At 44.9% G+C, this 23177-nt stretch overlaps 1 protein-coding gene across 1 annotated transcript in view; it reads right to left on the bottom strand.

Annotated features, from left to right (window-relative positions):
* LOC125309432 (zinc transporter ZIP12-like) overlaps positions 1-23157 on the bottom strand; it is a gene marked incomplete at its 5' end in the record, with an annotated part of 53628 nt that extends 30471 nt beyond the window's left edge. Inside the window, 3 exon segments of the mRNA XM_048266362.1 lie at positions 13319-13627; positions 17029-17124; positions 23004-23157. Coding sequence (XP_048122319.1) covers positions 13319-13627; positions 17029-17124; positions 23004-23114 — 516 coding nt within the window.
* Positions 23158-23177: the final 20 nt, after the last annotated feature.

The raw sequence follows: 23177 nt of genomic DNA, 5'->3' as shown, positions 1-23177 counted from the left end.
AGAGAATAGTGGTGTGTGTGAGAGAGTTGTGAGAGGCACCCCTAATGTATTTGTAATTTGCATTCGGTTTGCAGTAGTAGTTTAATATTTAGTCACATAGGACTTGGCTGATTTTTTCCTCGACCACTAGGTCTACACGAACATTGTCGACAGTGTAGGTCCCGCCCCTTCCTTGATTTTAATTGGCTAGCTAGAGAGAAGTGACATTGACAAACCAATCAGGAACTGAGAAATCAAACTCCTTCCGTTTCATGCAAACTCCCTTCCGTTTCATGCAAACTCTCTCACACACGCCACTATACTCTCTCACACACACCACTATACTCTCTCACATTCACTACTATACTCTCTCACATACACTACTATAGTCTCTCGCATACAGTACTAAACTCTCTTGCATACACTAGTATACTCTCTCGCATACACTACTATACTCTCTTGCATACACTAGTAAACTCTCTCTCATACATACACTTCTAAACTCTCTCACATACACTACACTGCTACTGCTCTGGTATGCTCTCTACTACTATACTCTCTCACATACACTACTATAGTCTCTCACATACACTACTATACTCTTTACTCTCTCACATACACTACTAAATTCTCTCACATTCACTACTATACTCCTTCACATACACTACTATACTATACTACGCACACACACAAACACACACACAAACTCACATTTAGCCCACGGGGCATGAAGGACAGTAGTCTCTCTAGGAGGAAAAATCCGTAGATTCCGGCGATGACTCCCATGCCCTTCCACAGGTATTCCTGTCCCTCGCCATGGTGACCGTGTTCATGGACATTCAGGATCTGAAGAGGCGGCAGTGAGCTTAGCCTCAGGTGTGTGTGTGTGTGTGTGTGTGAGTTTAGAGTCAGGTCTGGTGTTTGTGTAATCTGAAGAGGCGGCAGTGAGTTTAGCCTCAGGTGTGTGTGTGTGTGTGTGTGTGAGTTTAGCCTCAGGTGTGTGTGTGTGTGAGTTTAGGCTCTGGTGTGTGTGTGTGAGTTTAGCCTCAGGTGTGTGTGTGTGTGAGTTTAGAGTCAGGTGTGTGTGTGTGTGTGTGAGAGAGTTTAGCCTCAGGTGTGTGTGTGTGTGTGAGTTTAGAGTCAGGTGTGTGTGTGTGTGTGTGTGATTTTAGCCTCAGGTGTGTGTGTGAGAGAGTTTACAGTCATGTGTGTGTGTGTGAGTTTAGCCTCAGGTGTGTGTGTGTGAGTTTAGAGTCAAGTGTGTATGTGTGTGTGTGTGTGAGTTTAGCCTCAGGTGTGGGTGTGTATGAGTTTAGTGTCAGGTGTGTGTGTGTGTGTGATTTTATCCTCAGGTGTGTGTGTGAGAGAGTTTACAGTCATGTGTGTGTGTGTGTGAGTTTAGCTTCAGGTGTGTGTGTGTGTGAGTTTAGAGTCAAGTGTGTATGTGTGTGTGTGTGTGAGTTTAGCCTCAGGTGTGGGTGTGTGTGAGTTTAGAGTCAGGTGTTTGTAAGTTTAGATTCAGGTGTGTGTGTTTATAGTCAGGTGTGAGTTTAGAGTCAGGTGTGTGTGTGTGAGTTTAGCCTCAGGTGTGTGTGTGTGTGTGTGAGAGTTTAGCCTCAGGTGTGTGTGTGTGTGTGTGTGTGTGTGAGTGAGTTTAGCCTCAGGTGTGTGTGTGTGTGTGTGTGAGTTTAACCTCAGGTGTGTGTGTGTGTGTGGGTGTGTGTGTGTGTGTGAGTTTAGCCACAGGTGTGTGTGTGTGTGTGAGAGTTTAGCCTCAGGTGTGGGAGTGTGGGTGTGAGTGAGTTTAGCGTAAGGTGTGTGTGTGACCTTTGTGCTGTGTACCTGAGGGAGTAGGTGCAGGATGGCGTCACCTGAGAGCGTGCTCACCGCCAGACCCACAAACAGCTGCAGCACCAGCGTGTGCGTCTCCCCACAGGAGTTACACACCAACACACACACACAGCTGTGGCTTGTCAGCAGCAACACCTTGTGCTAGTTTGTCACCGCTAGATTGCTGTAGCGTGCTAGTTTGTCACTCTGATGTACACTGAGCTCTGCTAGATTACCCAAAAGAGCTGTGCAGTTTGTCACTGCTAGATTGGCCAGTACTAGCTGGGCTAGTTTCCTGATGCTAGATTAGCCCAAAAGCACTAGCTGAGCTAGTTTCTCATTAGCATAGCCAAAAGCACTAGCTGAGCTAGTTTCTCATAGCTAGATTAGCCCAAAAGCACTAGCTGAGCTAGTTTCTCATAGCTAGATTAGCCCAAAAGCACTAGCTGTGCTAGTTTGTCATAGCTAGATTAGCCCAAAAGCACTAGCTGAGCTAGTTTGTCACTGCTAGATTAGCCCAAAAGCACTAAGTTTCTCATTCATAGTTTCTCACTGCTAGATTAGCCCAAAAAGCACTAGCTCAGCTAGTTTCTCATAGCTAGATTAGCCCAAAGCACTAGCTGAGCTAGTTTGTCACTGCTAGATTAGCTCATTAGCCCAAAAGCCCAAAAGCACTAGCTGTGCTAGTTTGTCACTGCTAGATTAGCCCAAAAGCAAAGCTAGTTTCTCTAGCTAGCCCAAAAGCACTAGCTGTGCTAGTTTGTCACTCTAGATTATTAAAAGCACTAGCTGAGCTAGTTTGTCACTGCTAGATTAGCCCAAAAGCACTAGCTGTGCTAGTTTGTCACTGCTAGATTAGCCCAAAAGCACTAGCTGAGCTAGTTTGTCATAGCTAGATTAGCCCAAAAGCACTAGCTGTGCTAGTTTGTCACTGCTAGATTAGCCCAAAAGCACTAGCTGTGCTAGTTTGTCACTGCTAGATTAGCCCAAAAGCACTAGCTGTGCTAGTTTGTCACTGCTAGATTAGCCCAAAAGCACTAGCTGTGCTAGTTTGTCACTGCTAGATTAGCCCAAAAGCACTAGCTGTGCTAGTTTGTCACTAGATTGCCCAAAAAGCACTAGCTGTGCTAGTTTGTCTCACTGCTTGTGGCCCAAAAACTAGCTGTGCTAGTTTGTCACTGCTAGATTGGTTCAAAGCACTAGCTGAGCTAGTTTGTCACTGCTAGATTATAGCTCAAAGCACTAAGCTGAGCTAGTTTGTCACTGCTAGATTTGCCCAAAAGCACTGCTGAGCTAGTTTGTCCCAGCTAGATTAGCCCAGCACTAGCTGTGCTAGTTTGTCACTGCTAGATTAGCCCAAAAGCACTAGCTGTGCTAGTTTGTCACTGCTAGATTATAGCTCAAAAGCACTAGCTGAGCTAGTTTGTCACTGCTAGATTAGCCCAAAAGCACTAGCTGAGCTAGTTTGTCACTAGATTAGCCCAAAAAGCACTAGCTGTGCTAGTTTGTCACTGCTAGATTAGAGCACTAGCTGTGCTAGTTTGTCACTGCTAAAAGCTTAAAAAAAAACTGCTAGATTGGCCCAAACACTAGCTGTGCTAGTTTGTCAGACATCTCACTAGCTGTGCTAGTTTGTCAAAAGCTAGTTTGTCACTGCTAGATTAGCCCAAAGCACTAGCTGTGCTAGTTTGTCACTGCTAGATTGCTAGCTCAAAGCACTAGCTGAGCTAGTTTGTCATTTAGTTCAAAAACTAGCTGAGCTAGTTTCTCATAGCTAGATTAAACTTTTGTTTGTCACTGCTAGATTGTATAGAGCACTAAAGCTTTGTCTTGATGCTAGTTTGTCACTAGATTAGCCCAAAAGCACACTGCAAAACTGCTTATCTTAAAGTGTAATTAATATTATATCAAGATAAAAAAAACTTACCAGCTTTCTTGTGAAATCAACAGGACATCTCATCTTAAAACAAGCAATTTGTCTGCCAGTTAAGCAAATTTGTCTAAAAACAAACAAATTTTGTCTGCCAGATGAGCAAATTTGTCTTGATAAGACTCCTTAAAATAAGTTAAAAACACCTACTTATAAAAATACCAAATTTTTTAATCTTAATATAAGATCAATAACACTTGGTTAGAATTCATTTTTTGCAGTGCACTAGCTACTAACTGCTAATACAAAAGCACCTAGCTATGGTGGGAGGGGCAGTTGGGGGAGGGGAAAGGGGGTGGGAGGGGCAGTTGGGGGAGGGAAAGGGGGGGGGCAGTTGGGGGGAAAGGGGTGGGAGGTTGTACTCTGCAGACTGCTGGGGACACGTGGTCAGTGAGTGGATTCTGACACCGATTGGTCAACAGCTGCTGGATAAGGGCGGGGCATATTTGAGTGAAGCTCCGCCTGGATAGCGGGAGCCTGGCATCCAACAGGTGCACATGCAGTAGCTGATCAGCTGTGAAACACACCTACAAACACACACACACACACACACAAACACACACACACACACACATCCAACAGGTGCACATTCAGTAGCTGGTCAGCTGTGAAACACACCTGCAAACACACACACACACACACATCCAACAGGTGCACATTCAGTAGCTGGTCAGCTGTGAAACACACCTAAACACACACACACACACACACACACACTTATGAACATTGTGAGCACTACATTAAAATAGTGGACTGTTTTGCTTCTACTCAAATAATAACTGTGAAATAATATTAAGGAGTCAGGTATGAATGCTTTGCAACTGTGACGCGGTTGGGACTTTTGGTATACTAGCGTGGCAACTACTTTATGAAGCGATGCAACTCTTAATTGACATTGTCAGCGAGTGCGGGAGATTGCGTGTGTATTGGCATGATGCGCGCCATGCCGTGAGCCTGGCTTTCCACACACTCATCCATTCATTCACACTGGAGAACTTTCTACTAATCGCGGAGCTTACCTGCAGCATTACCGATGTCTGCCAAAGCAGAGCGCATTGACTGTGATTTCCTTATTCGCGCAGGAGCGCCAACAAGTGGACTGTACCACATCCAGGAGGGGTGTTTTGCTTCCGTGTTGTATTGTATCATTGTTTTAGCTGTAATGAGCTGTGATATTTAAATGTGGGCATATTAGCGTGTTCCACATGGAAGTTTGTATGTATTATACATGGTTTTGTTACTGAAATGTATTTCCTTCACTTAATTGATTTATGAATGCTGGTTTACTCCTGAGGGGAGGAGTAACTCACTTTATTACCTGTGTCCAGGTAATGGGGAATTCAGTCTATTCTGGACCTCTGTTGTGAGAGGTTTGTTGACTCAGTGTAATTACGACCTTATTGCTGATATTAAGGATTTTGCTAACGGGGAACTTCATTGAATGTTAAATGTACCAGTCTGTCTTGTCTGTTCACCTGCCGGGAGCTTAAAAATAAATAGCTTTCTTCATACTGGAACCATCTTTCCTCCACCGCTCAACTACTTCACATTTGGTGGCAGCTAAAAACTCCCAGTGGCCAGGGGGCAGTATAACCATGGACTTTGTACATCAGTATGGCTCCTAGAAAGAAGAAAGCGGGGATGGCTGAAGGCAGAGCTGTTGGTGATGTGCCGCTACCTGGTGGTGGGGATGGACAGGATGAGGAGCTGAGAAGTATGTTTCGGAACTTCGTGATGACGTAGCAAGCGCGGCTCGGGAATAACAGAGATGGAGAGTTCTGCAGCATCAATTCTCTCTTCTTCAAGGAGAGGTGACTCGGACCAGGCGTGAGAGAGGAGCAGCGGCCAAGGGTTTGTCTGTATCTGCTCCTGTACCTATGGTAACTAGTCCTTTGGCAAGACAGGGCGTCCTGGATCAGACGACTGCTTCAAGGGTTCCAGTTCCAGCAGAGGCAGCTCCGGTTGTGGTTCCGGTGGTGGCACCAAGGACCGCACCCGCAGCACCAGTTCCAGTGCAGACAACGATTCCAGCGGTGACTCAGGGAGTGGCTCCAGTCATGATAACAGTGGCGGCAGCATCAACAACCACAGCACCAACGGCCAGTGCTCCAGGAGGGGGTCCAGCGCCAGGTGGATTGACTGTTCCGTGGACCTAGTGGGGGGCAGTATGCACACTTCAGCATCCTTTCTTCCCATGGGGCATTTTCAAAATGACATGGCAAGCCCCCCAGTGTTAAGCCCTGTGGCTGTGGACTACTCACACTTTCCTCACTATGCTGGCTGGAGGGGTCCAAGGTTGCAAAGATATGTGGAAGGTGAAGACATTGAACACTTTTTAACAGCCTTTGAGCGAATAGCTAGTGCAAGTGGTTGCCCTAGATCAGAGTGGGCAATGCACTTAGTGCCTTTGCTTACATGGAAGGCATAAGCAGCTTATATAGCAATGGACTTTGACGAAACAATGGACTATGATAAAGTTAGAATGGCAATACTGGACAAATTTGAAATCACTTCCGGTCATTAGAAGTACAGCTGAATGAAACCTCCAAAACCTGCATGACCCCAGCAGTGCCAAAGAAGCGGTCAGCTTGGCAGACGCATTCATGTCGGCACAGAGAGGCTCAAGACAGTATAATTAGGTTAGCAGTGAGCGTCCACCCAAAACTCCCAGTGAAGAACCGGTGTGCTATCACTGTGGTCAGACAGGCCACATCAAGCCTAAGTGCCCCCTTAGAAAGCCTAAAGTGTCTCATGTGTGCTACATTCCAGATGGTGAGGTCACTGATTGTCTGGGAGAACAATGGGAATCAATGGTGGAAGTGACAATTGATGGGAAGCAGCTTAAGGCCCTGATTGATACTGGTAGCAGCCAAACTTTAGTTGGGGTTAAATGGGTTCCAGAAGATGCTGTCCAGACAGAACACACTGTGAAGATGCACTGTGTACATGGAGATGTGATTTCATATCCTACAGCAGACATTTATATGCAAATTGGTGAGCAGGAGTACTTGGTGTCGAGGGGTGTAGCTGAGCACTTACCGGATCCAGTGGTGTTGGGCAAAGACATTCCAGGTCTGTTGGAGCTGGTTGCGCCTGTGAAGCCCTGCAATATGGTGGTGACGAGGGCGAAGATCAGGGAACGGGGAACGGACTGTTCATGGGATGTGTTGCCATTTCCGGAACACCCACCGAAGGTGCCGAAGACCAGGAGCCAACGGAGACGTGAGCGGTTCAGAAGAACAAGGGTCCAAGAGACACTCCCACTGCTGGAGTTAGGTGAGCACACCTCAGTTGCCCTTTCTCACAACATCAGAGAGCTGCAGAAAGCTGATGACACACTTGAGTCCTGCTTTAAAGACTTGAACCCAGATTCAGAGGGAAATGCAGAAGCCACTAAGTTCAGACTGAAGCAGGATATCCTGTATCGCCACGGGGATGGGGGAGAGCAGCTGGTTGTACCTAAATCACTTCAATCTACAGTGCTAGAGCTGGGACACTCGGTACCGTGGGCTGGTCACTTGGGGTAGAACAAGTCATGGGAAAGAGTGGCCAGAAGGTTTTATTGGCCAAACATGTACTCAGATCTCATTGAGTTTTGCAGGACCTGTCTGGAGTGTCAGCTGGCAGCGCCAGGCCGGAAGAGCTGCAGAGCACCACTAATCCCTATGCCTAACATTGAGGTACCATTTAGTAGAATTGGGATGGACATAGTGGGTCCCCTGGAGGGGAGCAGAAGAGGCAACCGCTACATCCTGGTGATCGTGGATTACGCCACGAGATATCCGGAAGCATTTCCCCTGCGACAAATCAAAGCAAGGCAAGTAGCCAATGCATTACTTCAACTGGTCACAAGGGTGGGGATTCCATAGGAGGTACTGCCTGACCAGGGCACCAACTTCACATCCAAGTTGCTGAAACAGGTCTATCAGTACTTAGGCATTAAGGGAATCAAAACTACACCATACCACCCGCAGACTGATGGCTTAGTGGAAAGGTTTAATCAGACACTGAAGAATATGTTGCGCAAGTTTGTTGCAGAGTCAGGAGCTGACTGGGATGAATGGCTACCATCCCTGCTGTTTGCCTACCGAGAGGTACCACAAGCTTCTACAGACTTCTCCCCATTTGAGCTGTTATATGGAAGGCAGCTGAGGGGGCCATTGGACATCTTGAAGAAGGCATAGGAAGGCCAGCAGCCACAGCAAGGTATGAACATTCTGTTGTCCGTCCTGAAAATGCACAACAAAATGGAATATCTTGCAGAGCAGGTCCAGGAGAACATGAGGGCAGCCCAGGCAACTCAAAAGAGCTGGTACGACAAAGCTGTGAGGGACCGCTCATTCAAGCCAGGCCAACAAGTTCTACTGTTGCTGCCGACCACTGAGACCAGCCTCTTGGCAAAGTGGCAGGGACCTTTTACAGTCATCCGCAAGGTAGGCTCTGTCACTTATGAGATCAGCATGCCAGGGAGAAGAAAAGAAAAACAGATCTTCCACATTAACATGCTGAAGGAGGGCGACCGCTGAGGCAACAGTACAGCATCATCTCTTGGTCAGAAAAGTGGAGGACCAGGACGAGCAGTTCTTCCCAGTGGAACAAGGACAGGAGGACCAGGACGAGCAGTTCTTCCCAGTGGAACAAGAACAGGAGGTGAGCCTAGATCTGTCTCATCTTTCCCCAGGGCATCAACAGGAGCTGGAGGCGGGTATACCAGAGGGGCTTGTCTCGGAGATTCCTGGGAAGACAGAGCTGGTTCAGCACCATATCAGGCTCAAGGCACCTGGACCGGTGAGACTGCCAGGATATCGCATCCCTGCTCAGCTTCTTCCCAAAATCAGACAAGAAGTGGAGACCATGTTGGAGATGGGGATCATTGAGCCCTCCCACAGTGAATGGTCATGTCCAGTTGTGCTGGTTCCTAAAAAAAGATGCCAATTTGAGATTTTGCATGGATTTTAGGCAGCTTAACGCAATATCGGCTTTTGATTCTTACCCTATGCCCAGGGTTGATGAACTAATAGATCAGGGGGCGCCAAATACCTTACTACCCTGGATCTGAGTAAGGGATATTGGCAGGTGCCCCTGACAGACAGCACGAAGGAATTGACTGCTTTTAGAACTCCATTCGGGTTCTTTCAGTACACTATGATGCCCTCTGGCCTACAGGGGGCGCCAGCTACATTCCAGCGCTTTATGGATAGGGTACTGAAGGGGGCCCGGGAATACGCATCAGCGTACCTTGACGATGTGGTGGTCTTTAGTCGGACGTGGAAAGATCATCTGACCCATGTCCGGGAAGTGTTCTGCAGAGGATCAAGACAGCCGGACTGACGGTGAATCCAAAAAAGTGTGCCATGGCTCAATGCGAGGTACAATACTTGGGGTATATTATTGGTGGAGGGACCATTAAGCCCCAGCTGAGTAAAGTGAGTGCCATTCTAGACACCCCAAGACCAACTACAAAGAAGCAGGTGCGTTCTTTCCTGGGTGTAGTAGGCTGGTACAGGAGGTTTATACCCAACTTTGCCAATAGAGCTGCCCCATTAATTGAATTGACCCTTAAGTCCAGTGCTAACCAAGTTCCATGGTCTGAAGATTGTGACAAGGCTTTTAATGATTTGAGGAGTTGTCTTTGCAGTGATCCTATTTTGCAGAATCCTGACTTCAGCCAGCCATTCACCGTGCAGAATGATGCCTAAGGAGTAGGCCTTGGTGCGGAGTTGCTGCAGGGGGAGCCAGGACAGCAAAAGCCGGTGGTGTACCTCAGCCGAAAACTCTTCCCATGGAACTCCGGTACTCAACGGTGGAGAAAGAATGCCTGGCGATCAAGTGGGCCCTGGAGTCGCTGAAATACTACCTGGTGGGCAAGGACTTCATCCTGGAGACAGATCACCGCGCTCTGAAATGGCTACATCGGATGAAGGACACCAACTCCAGGGTGACCCGGGGGTACATCTCGCTACAGCCCTTCAACTTTGAAGTCCGGTACAGAGCGGGACCAGAGAACATCACAGTGGACTACCTTTCTCGGGTTTTCGAGGACGAAAATCCCTGAGGAGGGGGTAATGTGACGGAGCGATATGCACCCCGTCACTATAAATAGCGCTATAAGCACTATTGGGTACTTATGAACATTATGAGCGCTATTGAGTGCTTATGAACATTGTGAGCGCTACATTAAAATAGTGGACTGTTTTGGTTCTACTCAAACGCGGTTGGGACTTTTGGTATACTAGTGTGGCAACTACTTTATGAAGCGATGCAACTCTTAATTGACATTGTCAGCGAGTGCGGGAGATTGCGGGTGTATTTCCACACACTCATCCATTCATTCACACTGGAGAACTTCATACTAATCGCGGAGCTTACCTGCAGCATTACCGATGTCTGCCAAAGCAGAGCGCATTGACTGTGGCTTCCTTATTCGCGCAGGAGCGCCAACAAGTGGACTGTACCACATCCAGGAGGGGTGTTTTGCTCCCGTGTTGTACTGTATCATTGTTTTAGCTGTAATGAGCTGTGATATTTAAATGTGGGCATATTAGCGTGTTCAACATGGAAGTTTGTATGTATTATACATGGTTTTGTTACTGAAATGTATTTCCTTCACTTAATTGATTTATGCATGCTGGTTTACTCCTGAGGGGAGGTGTAACTCACTTTATTACCTGTGTACAGGTAATGGGGAATTCAGTCTATTCTGGACCTCTGTTGTGAGAGGTTTGTTGACTCAGTGTAATTACGACCTTATTGCTGATATTAAGGATTTTGCTAACGGCGAACTTCATTGAATGTTAAATGTACCTGTGTTCACCTGTGTCCCCTGAGTTTGCTACCTGTGTCCTCTGATTATGCTACCTGTGTCCACTAAACATGCTACCTGTGTCCACTAAACATGCTATCTGTGTTCCCCTGTGTCCACTAAACATGCTACCTGTGTCCACTAAACATGCTACCTGTGTCTACTGAACATGCTACCTGTGTCTACTGCTACCTGTGTCTACTGAACATGCTACCTGTGTCCACTAACCATGCTACCTGTGACTACTGCTACCTGTGTCATCTGAACATGCTACCTGTGTCCACTAAACATGCTACCTGTGTCCACTGCTACCTGTGTCTACTGCTACCTGTGTCCACTAAACATGCTACCTGTGTCTACTGCTACCTGTGTCCACTAAACATGCTACCTGCATTCACTACTACCTGTGTCTACTGCTACCTGTGTCCACTAAACATGCTACCTGTTTCCACTGAACATGCTACCTGTGTCTACTGATTATGCTACCTGTGTCCACTAAACATGCTACCTGTGTTTACCTGTGTCCAGTCCCCAACAGCTCTCTGTTGTTCTTGGCCACACCCCTTTGTTGGGGTTCTACCTCCAATGCCCAGCTTGTGCAACAGCAGCTCCACATCTGCAACACAGAGCAAAACCCACAGTACACACACGTAGGACGTGCCAACCCACAGTACACACACACGTAGGATGTACAAACCTGCAGTACACACACGTAGCAAAACCCGCAGTACACACACATAGCAAAACCCACAGTACACACACGTAGCAAAACCCCCAGTACACACACATGTAGGATGTGCAAACCCACAGTACACACACGTAGCAAACCCCCAGTACACACACACGTAGGATGTGCAAACCCACAGTACACACACGTAGCAAAACCCCAGTACACACACACGTAGGATGTACAAACCCACAGTACACACACACACGTAGGATGTGCCAACCCACAGTACACACAAGTAGGATGTACAAACCTAAACAGACTTAACACACTGAGGGCCAGATGTACGTACATTTGCAAACGTAGCATTATCAGCGCCATGGACAAACCGCAGATTGAGAACGCTGTCAGACCCAAGTTTCCATTGTATTTATCAAACTTTCAACCCTTAGTGTAGACTGCGCCTTTCTCTGCCTTTCTCTGGCCATAAACGCAATTTACGAACGTCCACAACTGAATGACAGAGCCTACATACAAGCACAGTTGAATGAAGTTAACTGATGACAACATAAAAAAGATCAAACATTTAGCGATCATGAAATAATACCATACATGATAAGATATCAACAAGCAGGGAGATAATGAAGATCAGTAGTTCTACTCAAACTACTTGTGCACATAGGCTATGTAAGATTGGTCAAATCTAACAAGTAGGAAAGTTTAAGTGAATGACCAAAACTGGTGCTCTAAATAGCTATTCTGTTGTCTTTGAAAGGTTCTCTTATTGACGCATTGAACTGCAATTTGGATTAACACCTGCTTTTGGGTCATTCCACGTCAATTCAACCAGGGCCCACACACTTACAAGGCGGAAGTATTTAGGCGCAGAATAGACGTGCGCTTTCATGAGTAGTCTGTACATACCGTGAATACATAATTAGGCACTCTTTACGCTTCCCCTCCCATCTCTTTACGTTAAACTCCCACATTCCCCTGGATCCTCTAATGAATGCATATGCATGGCACTGTGTGTGTGTGTGTTTGTGAGTGTGTGTGTTTACCTGTAACCTGCAGGTTGTTGGAGCGATTGAGAGAGCGGAATACTGCATCGGTAAAGAAGGAGGGGGGGGGAAGGTTCCGGCGACTCAGGCAGTGACCTCTCAGCAGATGACTGACCAGCGCTGCAGCCAATCGTGGCAGGGAGAAGAAGTCCGCACCTCGTCTATCAGTGATTCCTGCCTCTTCCATTAAGGACTCCGCGTCCGCACACTACACACACATACATGCCCACACACACATAGAACATACACACACACACACACACACACACAAGCATATGCATACACACACACATAGAACATACACATACACACACCCAAGCATATGCACACACTCACACACACACACAAGCATATGCATACACACACAGATATGAGCATATGCATACACACACATGCACGCAAACATACACACATAGACACAAGCTTACACACACATGCACGCAAACACACACAAGCATACACACACATGCATGCAATCACACATCCAAGCATACATATACACATACACACAGGAGCATACGCATACACACACAACGAGCATACACACACATGCATGCAAACACACAGACTGGTATGCTGCAGTCAATACACATATCAAAACCTGTGTGTGTGTTTGTATATGTGAGATGTGTGCATTGCCTGTATCTCACCTGTGTGTGTGTGTGTGTGTGTCTGAGAGATGTATGTATTGCCTGTATCTCACGTGTGTGTGTGTGCGTGTGTGTGTGTGTCTGAGAGATGTGTGTGTTGCCTGAATCTTACCTGTTTGTGTGTGTGTGTGTGTGTGTGTGTGTTTGTGTCTGAGAGATGTGTGTATTACCTGCATCTCACCAGTGTGTGTGTATGTGTGTGTGTGTGTGTGTGTGTGTCTGAGAGATGTGTGAATTGCCTGTATCCCACCTGTGTGTGTGTGTGTGTGTATGAGATGTGTGTATTGCCTGTATCTCACCTGTGTGTGTGTGTGTGTGTGTGTGAGATGTGTGTATTGCCTGTATCTCACCTGTGTGTGTGTGTGTGTGTGTGTCAGAGATGTGTCTGCTGTATCTCACCTGTGTGTGTGAGGGGGCGTGGCTCTGTTTTGGTAGAGCAGCTGATTGGTAGTCCTGGTTGAGAGTCAGTAGGATGCTCTCAGTCTCATTGGATGAGAGAAAGCGGTGATCCTCCTGTGGGTGGAGCCTAGCGAGAGCTCGGAGGCAGTGGGGGAGGGGCTGAGGCGGGGAGGGCGGGTCCAGACACAGGTGGCGCATGTTGATGATGTAGCACAAAAGCACCGTAGATATCCGCTGGTAGTCCTCCAGACTCATGTCACCCTTCCCATCATCCCCCAGGACTGACAGCACATGCTCTGGTCTGAGACACTGTAACCATGGAGATAAAAGAAGGATAAAGACCCTCACACTGTTGTAGAAGCTCCTAGGCAACGTTCTATCAGTGCAACGTTTTATCAGCGCAACGTTCTATTAGCGCAGCGTTTTATTAGTGCAACGTTCTACTAGTGCAACCAGAGAGGGTTCAAGCGGAGCGAGAGGCGCAAACGTTCGACAATTTCCGTGTTCGATTATTGCAAGGGGGAGGGGGGGAAATCTCCCTTTATGCAGACCAGAGTAAGCCCTTGCTGCACTAATGTCAATGGCGACTTCTGGAATTTTACCGATAAATTGGTCATTGTGTCTTTCTGGATTTGTTGAGGGTTTTTTGGAGAATTGTGTCATAATTTGTAAGTGTTTGGGATCATTTCAAGCCTAATAGTGTAATGTTTTAGTGTTCGGATTTGTAATAAAATAACTTAATATTAGACCATGCTGCTGCCAGTTACTGTCCGGTTGTTAGCATGCTAGCTAGCCTCTTAGCTAAGGTAACATTTTAAACGGAGAAGTGTAATTTCTTTGAAATGACAACTAGCTGAATAACATTACTGACATTAGTTAAAGTGGATAGTTTATACTCAAGCGAATTTGCAACAGTATATTAAGTTTAAGCGAAGTCCTTTAACTACTAGTCACTTGTTAGCGCATAGCTGTATTGCCATAGCTACTACTATCCACTTGTATAGCATTTTAAGCTAGCGTTAGCTAGCCAGCTAGCTCGGTTCACATGACTAATTCAAGTATTTATATCATGTCCTAAAGAATGATTCATTGGTATCATACATGATTATAGAAAATAATACTGTGAACACATTTATGTTTATCTGTTCTTATTGCTTATTAAGAGAGAAAGTTTATTTAGTGACGTAAGGTGACACTCCCACTTATGCAGACCGGAACTGTCCCGTTTTGCTCCCATAGTAACGAATAACGTTGCTCTATCTTACTAGCAATCAAGGATCTTTGGTGCAACGTTCTTCAGACTTCAAAACAAGTGTGCACAAGCAACAAAAAGCATTGGAAGGCTCATCTGATTGGCTGCTTCAGTTGAGCCCTCATCAGGCCAATTAGAAGATTGAACCACCTCGTTAACCCAATTTTCTTCTGTGTGTATATATATATATATATATAGATCTAACTTATGTCCTACCCACAAACATAGTCCCAACAGAAAACAGTATATCATATCAAAAACACATGCAGTCACCCCCACACCCACAGACATACAAACAAATAAACAAAAGCAGACAGCAAATAAGACAAAAAAGCTAAATTATGTCAATACAGGAAAAAGGGATGAAGTTCAGGTCAAACAGAACTACAAAAAAGGCTATAGGTCAAAGTCTAAGTTAAGTTAATATGCCTCTCTTTTTAAAATAATGTTATTAACTCATTGAATGCCAAGCTGTTTTCGGGAGCTTTGTCCTAGAGTGCCAGCAATCTAGACCATTGTTGATGATTTTTGTACAGCCACAGCATATTCTGTGTTATAGCCATGAACACATACAATAGCTCGGTGGGTGCAAACCGTGTATTTCTACACGCCTCTGTTCCTGAGAAATCCCAAGCTAAACAGTGGCTAGTTTTCATCAAAATAGAAATGGAGATATAACATCTTCCATGAAATATGAAGTGTTGCCTGTTACTTACTTGTGTAAACTTTCCGGGAAGTGATCAGCGAGACCTGGCGAGACTGCCACCTAGTGATAGACCCACGAAAATGGCCTGGTTTTGACCTGACGTGCATGTGTCACTGATTCGACCCAAAGCGGCAACCGATATGATAAAATGTCCAGATTGTGCATTTTCATGAGTTTCACGATCGTCATATATTTCATTTCCATTCATCACAGAGTTCCCAAAATCACATATAAGGTTTGTTGAGTCTAGTTTCGTAATTTAAAAAAAAAGCTAAAAACGTAATATTACGTTTTTGGCACTCAACGCATGGGAAGGAAAAACGTAATATTACGTTTTTGGCACTCAATGAGTTAATATCACCTCCTCTCCTGGGGGCTTTGACATGTTCAATACCAAAGGACCAGCTTCCTCAGATGGTCACGCCAGCATATCCAGCTGGTGGCCCAACCAGCTACACCAGCAAAGACCAGCAAGAGCTGGAAGAAAACCAGCAAAGACCAGCTAAAACCAGCTACCAGCATAAGCTGGTTTCTAGCTGTTTTTTCAGCAGGGTGGTCAAACAAGCTGGTTAACAAGCTGGCCAACCAGCAAACCACTCATGCTGACCAGACTGTTTTTTTCAGCAGGGCAGTTCTACATTTCCGCCTTAACATTAAAGTATTATAACTTGTGTAGCATTGCACTCTCTCCCTACAAGCTTTAAACTTGGCTTGACTCATTCCCATAGATAGGGGTGATTGATTACTGATTGATAGAGGTTTTGGGATACTAACTCGAGTCGCTGCAGCCAGCAGCTAAATCAGTCAGGCAGCTCCAGTGCTACACTCTGGGGGCATGAAAATGGGGCAGCTCTAGTGCTACACTCTGGGGGCATGAACAAGCGGCAGCTACACTCTGGGGGCATAAACATGGGGCAGCTACTGCGATACACTCTGGGGGCATGAACATGGGGCAGCTACAGCGCTACACTCTGGGGGCATGAACATGGGGCAGCTACAGCGCTACACTCTGGGGGCATGTACATGTCCATGAGCCCCCATGTTTATACCCCCAGTGTAGCTGTTGGAACTAGCAACTCGAGCTGGTAAAACGATTGTTCTCGGAGGTTTTCATACTGACAGTAGTCGTGACCTTGAGAAACAGAGATCTATGTGAAAAGGGAGAGAGAAAGAGAGAGAGAAACAGAGATCTATGTGAAAAGAAAGAGAGAGAGAAACAGAGATCTAGTGAAAAGGGAGAGCGAGAGAGAGAGAGAGAAACAGATCTATGTGAAAAGGGAGAGAGAGAGAGAGAGAGAAACAGATCTATGTGAAAAGGGAGAGAAAGAGAGAGAGAGAAACAGAGATCTATGTGAAAAGTCACTTGATTTCTCCTTTGGCTGCTTCTATCAGCTATTCCTGATTGCTTTTGTTTATGTAAAGCACATTGAATGAGCTCTGTGTATGAAATGCGCTATATAAATGAAGTTGACTTGACTTGACTTTAACACCTCAATCATCAGAGTCGCTACATGCTGTCCCTCTCACTTCTGTTTTGTCTGAGTCTTGAGGCAAGAAGCACTCCTTCCCTCCCTGTGTGTGTGTGTGTGTGTACCTGATGACCCAGGCGCTTCTGCAGTAGAGAGATGATGACCTGCGTCTGCTGTGTGTGTGTGTGTGTGTGTGTGTGTGTGTGTATCTGATGACCCAGGCGCTGCTGCAGTAGAGAGAGGATGACCTGCGTCTGCTGTGTGTGTGTGTGTGTGTGTGTACCTGATGACCCAGGCGCTGCTGCAGTAGAGAGATGATGACCTGCGTCTGGTTCCTCAGGATTGGCGTCTCCCCCCACAACACCTCCACGTCAGGGTACTGTGTGTGGAACATGATCCCATCAGGGTCCACTACTGCAATTGTGTGTGTATGTGTGTGTGTACAGTGGGCATCGCTTTCAAATGACCACTTCATTCGCGCATTACGCGGCGTGAAGCTGCGTGAAGCTTTAGTACCACTTTCAGCCACTGTCGCCGCTCTGCCACTGTACACGCTCTGCCTGCCTTTACATAATTGTTGCGAGAGTAATCCCAGCCTACTTAATTCAATAACAAAATAAATCATGCATAATTAAACATTACCTCGATTTAGGCTACTTGGGTATGGCTTAAGGCTTGACTACTAAAATCGAAATCGAAATTTGCTGTCTACATTATTGTCAGTGTTGGGGTTAATGCAACTCACGCAAATCAAAACAGTGGTGTGATAATTGAGCCAGTAGAGAAATAACTGTTCAGAATTAATCTGTAGCCTTGGGTAGGCTTCTGCAGAAAAACAATGTTGTTGTCGATTTAATACTATCTGGCGACGTTTTTAACAGGCTGCTTAATAGAGGCTTAGACAACTATGACCCACGTTTTGGTTTAGTAAATTAATTTGCCCTACTTCTTGACTGCAATGTAGTCAATTGACTGCTTGACATGTCATTTTTTTTATTTTTCTGTGCACGATAAACAATTACATCTGCTTTATGGCACAGAATTACATTCATATTTGGCTGAATGCAGGCCTTCCCTCCATATTCCAAGATTAAGATAGTAAACACTTTTGTATGGCTACTATCATAAAAAAAATAGTTAAAGCGAATAGCTATTTTGCAATTTGACAAAAACACTGGTCCTCATTTTAATGCGAGGATGATAGGAGCCTGTTGCATTTAGTTAGATGTCCGAGTCAATGCGATAATGTTTGAAAACCACTGGCTCGTAATCACAATAATTTAACACACGACAGTTGGATAACCTACTTCATCATGTTCCCATGCCTACATTTTTGTGAGTAGCATAGAGATCGTTAAAAACAATAAAGTATGGCTCTCCGCTTTGGGACATGAAAACTTATATTTTAATAGACTACCGTCGAAGATGCTGACTTGCAAAAGCCTCGGATAACACTATCATCAGTCATGCCCCTTGATCAAAGTGGGAATGAAATAAAAGTTTGATAACCACTGGCTTAACAAGTTACCTGCAGTCCAGAACACAGAATCTGTTGCAATATTCTGATGATCGTGATGATATCGGCAAATGTTTGTTTTCCAAAGTAAGAATTTCACTTCACCATGCACCTTCGACAATACCTGTCCTACCTGGTATCATTATAAACATTATTCTGTGTCCTAAAACTGGCAAATTTTATGGCATTGTGTCATGTAAGTTCGTTGCAAAATCTAGAGAAATGTGTGAGGTGGTCAGCTGGGGACAATTGAGACACACATTGGATTGTGTTATTACTTGAACATTCCACACTATCCACAGCTGTGGTAGGCCTATCAGGGGCAGGAGGATTACTGTCAGCGCAGGCTTTTATATAAAATTCTTCAACAGAAGGCCTCGAATGTTGTCTTGTTTGTGGAGCTTTGCCAGCTTCTGTAATTTCCGGCTTCATTGAAAATGAGGGCTTTCCCTCAATGACCCTCCGAGAATAAATAAAGGTTGAATGAATGAATGAATGAATGCAGGCTTGCCCAAAATAAAAAGGCATGTGGTTTTGCGCAGCCTACAGTAAATAACAGACCCCGCCAGAATGTGCGTTATGATGCTTTTTACGAAAGCAAGATGTTTTTGGTACCCTACACACACTGCATGTTCTTAAATAACAATGATCATCAGTAATATTCAACCATTAATTTGGGTAAATGGGAGCGTGACCACCTTGATTGGCTGATTGGCTGATGATTGTAACGCCGGCTGGCGGCATGATTCCAAACACTTCCCTACGCATGATGGCGACAAGGTCTCAGAATGCGGCGCTACACAAGGACGGAAGATGATGAATAACCAAATGAGGCTATTCACAAAGGCTTTTATCTTACTACTAGGAGTAGGCTACTCCTAAATAGCACTTACAGATTTTAGATTGGCGTTTTCTTAAAAGTTATTCACAGTTTTCAGACAACTCCTAAACTAGGAGGAGTCTTCGCGGCTATGGATGACGCCATTACTCATGCACGAGCTTGACTGAAGTGACCACCTTGATTGGCTGACGATTGTAACGCGGGAATTCCAAACACCTCTCTTCCGATGATGACTGACAGGTGACAGGTCGGAGAATGTGGGCTACACAAGTAGCGTAAGGACGGAAGATGATTAATAACTGAATAAAAAAGGCCTAGCCTAAATGAATAAAGAGTAAGGCAAAACAAATAGCTTAGTAGCCTAATGAAACATAGGCCTATGGATTGATGCAGTAGCCTACCTTTGCAACATTATTAAATTAATCTGTCACCATATCCCTAGGCTCGTTTGCAAAGAGGGAGAACATTTTAATTTGATTCACAATGAAACGTTACATTTCATTTACATGTTAACAATGAGTAGTTTGTGTTGTTGTTGGTGGCATTATTGCATCCCTTTTATGAATGCAAAATTGTTCCCTCATGATTGGAAGCTCCTGTTGCGCATAGGCTATTTCAAAACATCGCAACGAAAATGCCACAAAAAAGCTGTTTATGAATAGGTCTTAGTGAGTTAGGAGTCCTCTTACTTAAGCTGTCCCAGACTTAGGTGCTACTTTTAGGTCTAAAAATGCTTCGGTGGAATTACTTTTGTGAAAAAATTAGGAGTCCTAAAGTTAGAGGTGACAGCCATTATTTTTAGGAGTTGCTCCTAAATTCGGCCAGTTAGGAGCTACTTTTAGCCTTAAAATTCTTTGTGAATATGGCCCCTGAATAAAAAGGCCTAGCCTAAATGAATCAAGGCAAAACAAATAGCCTAGTAGCCCAATGAAACATAATGGATTGATGTAGTATCTTGTAACATTATTAAATTATTCTGTTACTATGCCTACGTTTGCAAAAAGAGAACATTTTAATTTGATTCACAATAATGTTAAATTTAATTTACATGTTGACAATGAGTAGCCTAGTTTTGGTTGTTGTTGGTGGCGTTATTGCATGTTAGTTATGCCTACAATGCAAAATTGCTTCCTCAATGATTGGAAGCTCCTGTAGCTGCATAGGATTTCAAAACCGCAGGTTTGTGAATAGGTCTGTGAGTAATGAGTCCTCTTGACTTCTTTTAAGCTGTCAGAGGTGGGAAGGTGTGATTTTTTGGGGAAGGGCCGATTAACTGGGCACAATTGTCTGATGGCCCCCCTTCCCCAGCCAACGTGAATCGGGTGGTTAGTTAATAGGCCTATTGTGAAGATTTTTCCTGCCATCTAAGGCATCGAAAGATCTGTGAGGCCAAGCCTCACCAAGTAGCTCGCTTGTTTACAACTAACATTCCATTTAATTAAACTGCTTTATAGGCTATGCCAAATAGTTTTCAACATTTTGAATATTAGTGTTGAATTGAAATGTTCTCAAAGTAGCCTTATGGCTGGCTGCTTGGGACACCCCCAGTCAAACAATATAACCATACAACGCTTCCTGCACTCATTGTTTCAAATGAGTAATTTGGCCTGTCAGAACTGAAGAGCTGAAAGCTGCAGTATGCCCAATGGGAACACAACCAGACCCAGCTTCTTCAAGGCGTCAGTCATGGGAGCATGAACGAAAACCAGAACCAAACTTTCCGCGGCAGTCACTGCACCTAGAATAAATGCATGGGGAAAAACACTTCCCCATGACAAAAAATTGAACACTGAAAGTTAATATTTTGTCACTAGCAACATTCATCTGTCCTTTGTCAAATGTATTATGTTCCAAGTACCCTATGAATTAATTCTGCTTCATAAAGTTGAACAAATACATTTGCTTATTTCACAGAAAAATATAAATAGCCAGTCTACAGTGCAGAGTTGGTAAGTTATGGTAGGCCAACTTGCAGTGAACATACAAAAGAGGGGAAATTATTTCTCTTGCAGCTGAGTAGCCTCAGGTGCGCCGCGAGACATAAGGCCTAACATGCAAGCCAATGAATCGCGGTTTCATGACAATCGCGCCCGTTAAACTTAAATAGGTTAACATCACTCTAAGTTCGCCTTCAAGCAAGAAAACGATGATTTGAAGACATCTGTTTCGTTGGAAGGGCAAGGGTAGCAACAGGGCAACACAGAGACAGGCCCGATGGCAGGGCTGTTATGAGAGTATTAAAATATGGGATATTCTACGGGAAAACATTAAACGGCAAGACAGCTGAAAGTTAAAATACGTGATAAACACGGAAAAAGTTGGCATGCATTGTTTCGTCCCCCGCATGCACAGGGATTATTTGTCAAACTATTAATCACATATGATTATTTGTGAAATTGTGCAAACAGGCTTTTTAAACACATTTGAAAAGGAAGGACTGGTATGCAAGCTCAACGGAAAGATTGATTTAAGAATGTTATCACAAAGTGTGTGGCTGTGGCGCTGGGCGAAAACAATTGGCAGGGGAGGGTCATATCTTTTTTAACAATTCTGTCGGAGGGTCATTGAACAATTTCTAGCAGGCAAGAGAGGGTCATGCAACTTCCAACTGAAGCACTCAAAAAGCATTCCTCCGGTGGCCCCTTCAATAAATAACGATCAGTCCCTAGATTGCTGCTGGGCTATATGTCTTGGTTCTGTTAACAACTCATTGTCAAACGATAGCCTTTTCTCAAGGTTGCATCCATTACAAACAAACATGCAATGTGAACGTCTGGGATTGGGGAGAGCACTAAATGCTCTACTGAATAAGCACGAAGTCAAACTCTTTAAATGAAAAAAACACTTTAATAATCCAAAAAAAATAAACCGCTAATGAAGTAAACTTGTGACCATCAAAAATCGCTTTATCGCCAGAATGCAGCAGGATACCAGGACGAACAGGAAGGCATTTGGCTGAGCAACGGAGGTTAAATGCTCCATGTTTTGTCCAAATGATGACTGTCTATCATCGCTAACACTGAGAAAACCGGAATGTTTCATTCGCCCCTCGTTTAATCGTCTCCGTTAAAATTTTACTCAAAACGCAGATAGAACCTTATTATTCTAAGGTAGCAAAATAGCATGCTCAGCATGATTCATGCCCAATTAATCCCCTGTTAAAGTGTTCTTTGTAGTTTGGTTTCGTGGATAGCCTATGATAAACGGCTTATGGCCAAATATGTGAAAACGTTAAAATACAGTTGGTAGATAAACCCGAAAAGTTGACTGATTTTTTTCATAATCACTTTGGAGGGTCATAGAAAAAATGTATTGCTGGCAGGGAGGGTCACGCTTTTTTGACTAATGCTCCCAAACTCCTCCGCAGCCTTAAAATAAATAAATCTAACAGTCCCTAATGAAGTAAACTTGTGACCATCAAAAATCGCTTATCGCCTGTAACTCTGTGATAACAGGACGTAACAGGAAGGCATTTGGCTTGAGCAACGGAGGTTAATACTCTATATTTTGTCCAAATGATGTCTGTCTATCATCGCTGCACTCGGAGAAAACCAGAATGTTTAATTTGTCCCAACGCCTCTACGGGCTGCAAACGGATTCACCTCGCAGAAGTTAACCAAATATTTCTTTATTAGGCAGGGCATGCATATTTCCAGGCTCCATTTCTTTTACGAGACACCCTGCTCACTTGAGCCATCTACCGGGTTGTTTGGGTTGTTGCAGCTGCTCACTGAAAAATACAAATTAAAGTCGCTATGGATACCGTGGATCCCACGCTGACCGGGCGAGTGAAGTTGGCTGTCAAAGCACTGCCCACTGTATGTGTGACATGTTTATGTGTGTGTGTGTGTGTGTGTGCATGTTTATGTGTGTGTGTGTGTGTGTGTGTGTTGACCAGCACCTCCTCGACTGGCTCCTCCTCAGACAGCAGTGACTCCGGATGCAGCAGTGTGTCCTGCCCCGTCACACCGTCACACAAGCCCAGCACCAGCAGCCAGGCCCACACGTACATACTGGCAACACACACACATACACACACACACCGTCACACACACCTGCCTTGCCACCCCACCTC

This window comes from Alosa alosa, chromosome 16 (genome assembly GCF_017589495.1).
Source record: "Alosa alosa isolate M-15738 ecotype Scorff River chromosome 16, AALO_Geno_1.1, whole genome shotgun sequence".
Lineage (NCBI taxonomy): Eukaryota > Metazoa > Chordata > Actinopteri > Clupeiformes > Clupeidae > Alosa > Alosa alosa.
Note: the sequence above shows the minus strand (reverse complement) of the source record. Positions and strands in the feature narration are given on the sequence as shown.